Here is an 8,726-nt window from a genome sequence, read left to right on the forward strand (position 1 = left end):
CATTTATACTCACTCTCTGTTTCCTATTACTCAGCCAGTTTTTGATCCACAAGAGGACCTGTCCTTTTACTCCATGACTCTCAAGCTTTCTAAAGAGTCTTTGATGAGGAACTTTATCAAAAGCTTTCTGGAAGTCAAGGTAAACAACATCTATCGGGTCTCCTTTGTCCACATGTTTGTTCACCCCTTCAAAGAAATGTAACAGGTTAGTGAGGCAAGATCTTCCCTTACAGAACCCATGCTGAATCTTTTTCAATACCCCGTGTTCATCAATGTGCCTACTCATTCTGTCCTTGATAATGCTTTCTACCAACTTTCCCGGTATTGAAGTCAGACTGACTGGCCTGTAATTTCCCGGATCTCCTCTGGAACCCTTTTTAAAGATGGGGGTGACATTTGCTACCTTCCAATCCTCAGGAACGGAGGCAGATTTCAATGAAAGATTACAGATTTTTGTTAGAAGATCTACAAATTCAACTTTAAGTTCTTTCAGAACTCTCAAATGTATGCCATCCGGACACGGTGACATTAGTTTTTAATTTGTCTATCAGTTGTAGGACCTTCTCTTTTGTCACCTCAATCTGACTCAGGTCTTTCAACACCCCTTCCAAAATTAGTGGTTCTGGGGTGGGCAAAAAGTTCTCCTTCCACAGTGAAGACGGAGACAAAAAATTCATTCAGCTTCTCAGCCATTTCCCTATCCTCCTTCAGTAATCCTTTTTAATCGAATTCATTTGTTCCAAAAAAGTATCTTGACTTCATTCTGTACTAAGTATCTGATATTATGCCATATCGGTGATCAAGGTTATGTGGTATTTAAATTATATTTATATTGATTTTTTGTGTGTGTTTGTATATGGTTGTAAAGAATATAATTTGTTTACAGTATGCATTATATAATTTATACTTCAGTGTAAAATGATAACTGCTATTTTACTTATATGTCAAAGGTTTTGATTATGTTGTATTGAGGTATTAAAAAATAAAAAATTGTTAGTTATAAAAAAAAAAAAACCTCCAAGGAAGGAGAGCCCACAGCCTGAGGAAGCCTGTTCCATTTAGGTAGGAAAAATCCAATGCATGGTGATAGGTCGGGGGAGACTTGTCTTAGCAGTAGTATGTGTGAAGAGGGGTCTTACATGAGTCAGCATATGTTCCACTAAGTCCCCTAGATCCTTTTCGCACATGCTACTGCTAAGACAAGTCTCCCCCATCCTATAGCGATGCATTGGATTTTTCCTATCTAAATGGAACAGCCTTCCTCAGGAGGTGGTGGGCTCTCCTTCCTTGGAGGTTTTTAAACAGAGGCTGGATGGCCATCTGACAGCAATGAGGATCCTGTGAATTTAGGGGGCGGTATTTCCAAACTTCCTGCATTGTGCAGGAGGTTGAACTAGATGACCCTGGAGGTCCCTTCCAACACTATGATTCTAATGTTTTATATGAAGAGTAGGTGTAAAATATGAAGAAAGACCTTTTTATGGGGTAAGCATTTTCATTGTTTCTCTTTGTGGTGGTTCTTAGATTCTCTAGACGATTTCCATGCTGAGTTAAACTGCACATTCTGAGCATTTTTGCCCTGTATTGCCATTGAAGACTTCTATTATTAATCAATCTCTATCGTTAATCAGTCACTCTGAGCACTCAAAATGTTTCTTCCCGGAGAGTTTTTAGGTCTGGTGAACGATAGCCACTCCAAATGAATTTCTTTCCACACTCTGAGAATAAAAAGGGTTTCTCCCTGTATGGGTTCTTAGATGCTGTTGAAGAGTGCCGCTCCGAGTGAAACTCTTTCCACACTCTGAGCATTCAAAAAGTTTCTCCCTTCTGTGGGTTCTTTGATGGTCTTGAAATCTGCTATTCCAACTGAATCTCTTCCCACACTCTGAGCATTGAAAGGTTTCTCCCCTGTGTGGATTGTTTGGTGCCGTTGAAGACTGCTATTCTGACCGAATCTCTTCCCACACTCTGAGCATTCAAAAAGTTTCTCCCTTCTGTGGGTTCTTTGATGGCCTTGAAGATTGCTACTCTGACTGAATCTCTTTCCACACTCTTTGCATTCAAAAGGTTTCTCTCCCGTGTGGATTGTTTGATGCCGTTGAAGACTGAGCCTCTGACTGAATCTCTTTCCACACTCAGTGCATTCAAAAGGTTTCTCTCCCGTGTGGGTTACTTGATGCCGTTGGAGATTGCCACTCCAACTGAATGTCTTCCCACACTCTGGGCATTCAAAAGGTTTCTCCTCTGTGTGGACTGCTTGGTGCTGTTGAAGATACCCACTCGTACTAAATCTTTTCCCACACTCTGAGCATTCAAAAGGTTTCTCCCCTGTGTGGGTTCTTTGATGCTCTTGAAGATGACTACTCTGACTGAATCTCTTTCCACACTCTGTGCATTCAAAAGGTTTCTCTCCTGTGTGGGTTCTTTGATGCTCTTGAAGACGACTACTCCGACTGAATCTCTTTCCACACTCTGTGCATTCAAAAGGTTTCTCTCCCATGTGGGTTACTTGATGCCGTTGGAGAGTGCCACTCTGACTGAATCTCTTTCCACAATCTGTGCATTCAAAAGGTTTCTCCCCTGTGTGGATGTTTTGGTGTCGTTGAAGATACCCACTCGTACTGAATCTCTTCCCACACTCAGAGCATTCAAAAGGCTTCTCCCCTGTGTGGGTTCTTTGATGGAATTCAAGACTGCTACTCTGACTGAATCTCTTTCCACACTCTGTGCATTCAAAAGGTTTCTCCGCTGTGTGGGTTACTTGATGCCGTTGCAGAGTGCCACTCCGACTGAATCTCTTTCCACACACTGTGCATTCAAAAGGTTTCTCTCCCGTGTGGGTTACTTGATGCCGTTGGAGACCACCACTCCAACTGAATCTCTTCCCACACTCTGAGCATTCAAAAGGTTTCTCCCCTGTGTGGGTTCTTTGGTGCTGTTGAAGATACCCACTCGTACTGAATCTCTTTCCACATTCTGTGCATTCAAATGGTTTCTCCCCTGTATGGGTTCTTTGATGCTCTTGAAGATGACTACTCCGACTGAATCTCTTTCCACACTCTGTGCATTCAAAAGGTTTCTCTCCCGTGTGGGTTACTTGATGCAGCTGGAGACCACCACTCCAACTGAATCTCTTCCCACACTCTGAGCATTCAAAAGGTTTCTCCCCTGTGTGGGTTCTTTGATGCTCTTGAAGATTGCTACTCTGACTGAATCTCTTTCCACACTCTGTGCATTCAAAAGGTTTCTCTCCCGTGTGGGTTACTTGATGCTGTTGAAGATGACTACTCCGACTGAATCTCTTTCCACACTCTGTGCATTCAAAAGGTTTCTCCCCTGTGTGGGTTACTTGATGCCGTTGGAGAGTGTCACTCCGACTGAATCTCTTTCCACACTCTGAGCATTCAAATGGTTTCTCCCCTGTGTGAGTTCTTTGATGCTCTTGAATATGACTACTCCGACTGAATCTCTTTCCACACTCTTTGCATTCAAAAGGTTTCTCTCCCGTATGGGTTACTTGATGCAGTTGGAGACCACCACTCCAACTGAATCTCTTCCCACACTCTGAGCATTTGAAAGGTTTCTCCCTTGTGTGGGTTCTTTGATGCTCTTGAAGATTGCTACTCTGACTGAATCTCTTTCCACATTCTGTGTATTCAAAAGGTTTCTCCCCTGTGTGGGTTTCTTGATGCCGTTGGAGAGTGTCACTCTGACTGAATCTCTTTACACTCTCTGAGCATTCAAATGGTTTCTCCCCTGTGTGAGTTCCTTGATGCTCTTGAAGATGGCCACTCCTCCTGAATCTCTTTCCACACTCTTTGCTGGAAAATGATTTCTCCCCTGTATGAATTCTCTGATGTTCTTGAAGATTTCCAAACCTCCTGAATCTCTTTCCAGACTCCGTGCATTTGAATGGTTTCTCCCCTGGGTGGGTTCCTTGGTCCACAAGGAGCTGCGATCTACTTCTAATGTACTTTCCACACTGAATAGATTGACTTGCCTTCATTATCGTGTGCTTAGTTATGTTATGCTTTTTGCCATCTTGATTCTCAGCCATATGGCCATCGTACTTTCTCTGAGGTAGGCCTTGATAACTGACGTTTCCTTTCAAGTCTTCATTTTTAACTCTGACTGGCATTTGCTGAAGAAGTTTCTCGTCCTCCTCATTTCTCTGATCATCCTCCACTGGAATAAATAGAGAGAACCATTTAGTAACTGGGAGGTTTGTAAGGTAAAAAGCATCTACATGTCTGCATAAGGAAAGCATTGACGGCCTCTTGGTCACATCCAGCTTGGCTGATAACGAAGTTTCCCGGAATATCTAGTATTGAAGGATACCTCACACTCCCTCAAGACGTACAGCAGAGCTCTTGCCCAGAATGAGTTTCTGCACCTCCAGATTTCAGTCCCCAGAAGGCCACCCTCCCTCTCTTCCTCCTTACTCAGAGGGCTTTATGATTGTTGCTCAGAAGTAAACCAGAAATCCCCTGTGGCTATTCCTTGCCTCTTTCCTTGACATAACCAAAACGGATACTCACTCTCAGCCAGCTCATTTCGGAAGGAAATATGCTCTTCGGATCCTCTTGTTGAACTCTCCAGCCTTTCTTTGGATGCAAAGCCATGGTCTGTTTCCACCACTGTCTTTCTTATACTTCTCATTTCTTTTGCAAAAAGAGAAAGAGAGAGAGAGAGAGAGAGAGAAAGAGACTGATCATTCTTATATGGGAAAGGAAAGAAAGTCAAGAGTAAAAATTCTTCTGGAAGGATGAAGTCGTGGTCAAGATCAAAGTGAAGAAGAAGAGGAGGAGGAGATTGGATTTATACCCTGCCATTCACTACCCAAAGGAGTCTCAGAGCAGCTTACAATCTCCTTTTCCTTCGCAGTGGAGGATGGTAAGCAGTGGAGTGCTGTAGAACTCAGTACTGGGTCCCATGCTCTTTAACCTGTTCATAAATGATTTGGGGTTGGGAGTAAGCAGTGAAGTGGCCAAGTTTGCAGATGACACTAAATTGTTCAGGGTGGTGAGAACTAGAGAGGATTGTGAGGCACTCCAAAGGAATCTGTTGAGGTTGGGTGAGTGGGCCAAGAGAGAGATCTTGAGGTTGTGGTAGATAACTCACTGAAAATGGCAAGACAGTGTGCGATTGCAATAAAAAAGGCCAACGCCATGCTAGGAATTATTAGGAAGGGAATTGAAAACAAATCAGCCAGTATCATAATGCCTGTACAAATCGATGGTGCGGTCTCATTTGGAATACTATGTACAATTCTGGTCACCGCACCTCAAAAAGAATATTATAGCAATGTAAAAAGTCCAGAAAAGGGCAACTAGAATGATTCAAGGTTTGGAACACTCTCCCTATGAAGAAAGGTTAAAACGCTTGGGGCTCTTTAGCTTGGAGAAACGTCGACTGTGGGATGACATGATACAGGTTTACAAGATTACGCATGGGGTGGAAAAAGTAGAAAAAGAAGTACTTTTCTCCCTTTCTCACAATACAAGAACTCGTGGGCATTCAATGAAATTGCTGAGTAGACAGGTTAAAATGGATAGAAAGAAGCACTTCTTCACTGCCACAGGAGGTGGTGGCAGCTACAAGCATAGCCAGCTTCAAGAGGGGTCTAGATAAAAATATGGAGCAGAGGTCCATCAGTGACTATTAGCCACAGAGTGTGTGTGTGTATATTTGGCCACTGTGTGACACAGAGTGTTGGCCTGGATCGGCCATTGGCCTGATCCAACATGGCTTCTCTTATGTTCTTATGTTCCCCTCTCTACAACAGACGCCCTGTGAGCTTGTGGGGCTGAGAGAGCTGACAGAAAATGCTCTTCAGAGAACAACTCTGACAGAGTTAAGAATGACCCAAGGTAACTCCCAACAGTTTAACCTGGAAGAGTGGTGAATCAAACCTGGTTCTCCCAGATAAAAGTCCACTCACTTAACGACTACACCAAACTGGCTATAAGGGATACGGATCTCTGAGGCAAAGCACCCCCTCCCCAAGGGTTAATGTGATTATTAAGTCACCTGGTACAACATTCAGGTGTTTGCAATTTGAGTCTCTCTGCAGCATTGTCTTTTACAGGGACAGACTCCAGAATGCAGCAATTGGTTAATCATGGGAACCTGTAACCAGTAGTGTAACCAGAAGGGAGGTGGGATTAGGAGGTTGCTGACAACCTCTGGAAGATTCCATCAAGAAGGGCCCTTTATTGGGTCATTAGGACCACTGAGTTAAAGGTAGAACGTATACTATGGGTATCGATTCGAAAGGAGATTTAAAAATTGAGGAATATTTTAAATTAGACTGGTGGTTAAAGGTACAAATAAGATCCAGGTATAAATCCGATAAAGAAAAAGGCTTCTCAAACAGGGTGAATGAATTTGATGCAATTATTTTCGAGTCAGACCGGAAATTAGTCTCTAGAATTTATAACTGGTTACTAGAATATGAAATGCAGGAAGAAGTGGTAAAAGAAGCCTGGGCGCGACGGATGAAAGATTTTGGATACAGTATTGAAATTATCGAAAGGGAAAAAATTTGGAAAGAAAATTTGAAATTGACGAAATCTGCTTTATTTAAAGAAAACTTGTATAAACTGATTTATCGCTGGTATTATACCCCAGATAAACTATCCAGAGCCTATCCAGAAGTTTCAAACAAATGTTGGAAGTATAATAAAACAAAAGGCTCTCTATTCCACATATGGTGGCTTTGTGACAGGGCTAAAAAATATTGGATTCAGGTGTCTATATGGATCCAAAAGATATTAAAAAAACAAATCCCCCATCTACCCGAACTTTTCTTATTAAATGTTTGCAAAATTGATGTGTCCAAAGCAGGAAAGAAAATTCTGCTCCATATTCTAACTGTTGCCAGAATTCTGTACGCCAGATATTGGAAGACCTACGATATTCCAAATAGGAATGAGTTTATAGTTAAATTATTGGAGACAGTAGAAATGGATCTTTTAACCACGAGGCTGAGAGATGCTAATATTACGGAATGTAATGATACTTGGAAATCGGTGCATGAATGGGTGGAACATCTAAGATTTGAATAGATAGAACAAGATACAAGTGTTAGTAAGTTATCTATACATTCCTTTGGTATTGGTGGTGGGTATGTTGAATTTTTTGAGTATGTATGTTTGGCTATGTTGTATGTTGTATGTATAATATAATAAAATAACTTAAACGTTTTTTTAAAAAAATCATGGGAACCTGTAACCAGTAGTGTAACCAGGAAGGAGGTGGGATTGGGAGGGTGCTGACAACCTCTGGAAGATTCCATCAAGAAGGACCCTTGATTGGGTCGTTAGGACCACCTGAGGTAAAGGTACAACGTATACTATGGGTATTGATCAGAGGGAAGCTATGCTAGTACACCTTGATATTATCCTGCTTCATCATGATGAATAGTTTTATGTAGATTAACTTAGGCTACAGCTGGTATATTCATGCTACAACAAGAGTTGTCATCTAATACAAAGTATTTCATGTATTAGATAGTTTAGCCGGTGTTGTGGGTCAATCAGGCCTCAGCAGCACTGAGGACTCCTCAGTACAACAGGAGCCCCCTGTAGGCAGCCGGCTGACCAGAAGGAATATGAGCTGCAGGCTTGTCAGGATTCACAGCCAACAGCTAGGGCAGAGCCACCAAAACCCTCAGCAGGTGACCCTGAGTTGGCTGTCCCCAGGCTTCCAGTATCACCCACAAAATTAGAGCACTGCAGACGGAGGCTGAGAACAGAGGTACAAACAAGACGGCAAAGTGCATGGTCTCCTGGCCTGACGCCAGCTGCTTGCTGATAACAAAGATAGGTAGTTGCAGGATTGCTCCCAGGCACCTCACTGCAAGCATGATCCTTAGCCGTGCGCTATAAAGCCAGCCAAGAGAGACTGTTAGGCATGGACACAATGTGTACGAAAGATGCTAAGCCACCAACTCTGCCTTGCTTGGCTTCTGGAGCCCTGACCTTGGACCAAAGAATCTTGTCTTGCTCAACTTCTGGCACCTGATACTCATAGCCTGCAAGCCCGCACAACTAGCTTTTCTTCTTTTTTTGTCGCAAAGCTGCAGAAACTGTGCTGTTTAGCAATGTCTTATTTAAAAGGAGGTGGTGGCGGCTACAGTCTGAGCTGTCCGCTCAGTCTGGCAGCAGCTCTCCACAGTCTCAGGTAGAGGTTTTTCACATCACCTCTAACCTGATCCTTTTCACTGGAGATGCTGCTGGGGGTTGAACCTGGGACCTCCTGTGTGCCAAGCAGAAGCTCTGCCAGTGAGCCACAGTAGCGGGACAGGCCTCAAAATGCTGTATTGCTCTTGAATCTTTTGATTCAAGCCTCATCACAATGGCAGCAATTGGCACCTTTGGCCCCTATGAAAGATCCTTACCCAGAAAGGCCACGCTCCCAGAGTTCTCCAGCATGACTTCCCTGTACAGAGCTCTTTGTCCTGGATCCAGCAGGGCCCACTCAGCCTCCGTGAAAGAGACGGACACCTCCTCAAAGGAAAAGGGACCCTGGAAGAAAAAGCAGATTCGCTCCTCAGACATCACGCCAGGCAGAGGTGGCACCTTGGAAGGGAGTCGTCTGGGAAGGTACAGGGACAGACAGAAGGAACGGGGTGCAGAGGAACTCTCACTCACACACCTTGTAGTGACCCCCCCCCCCAGAAAGGAAGAGGGACCCAGGCTGTCCCCCCTCCCTGCTCATCTCCC

The 8,726-nt window shown here is 43.5% G+C and overlaps 1 protein-coding gene across 1 annotated transcript; it reads right to left on the reverse strand.

Annotated features, from left to right (window-relative positions):
• Positions 1–2,077: 2,077 nt before the first annotated feature.
• Positions 2,078–3,619, reverse strand: LOC132569819 (zinc finger protein 420-like; the record flags this gene model as incomplete). The annotated part of the gene is made up of 1 exon (XM_060236262.1): positions 2,078–3,619. A coding segment is annotated over one exon (1,542 nt), but the record flags the coding sequence as incomplete, so codon positions are not given.
• Between the last annotated feature and the right edge of the window lie 5,107 nt (positions 3,620–8,726).

This window comes from Heteronotia binoei, chromosome 4 (genome assembly GCF_032191835.1).
Source record: "Heteronotia binoei isolate CCM8104 ecotype False Entrance Well chromosome 4, APGP_CSIRO_Hbin_v1, whole genome shotgun sequence".
Lineage (NCBI taxonomy): Eukaryota > Metazoa > Chordata > Lepidosauria > Squamata > Gekkonidae > Heteronotia > Heteronotia binoei.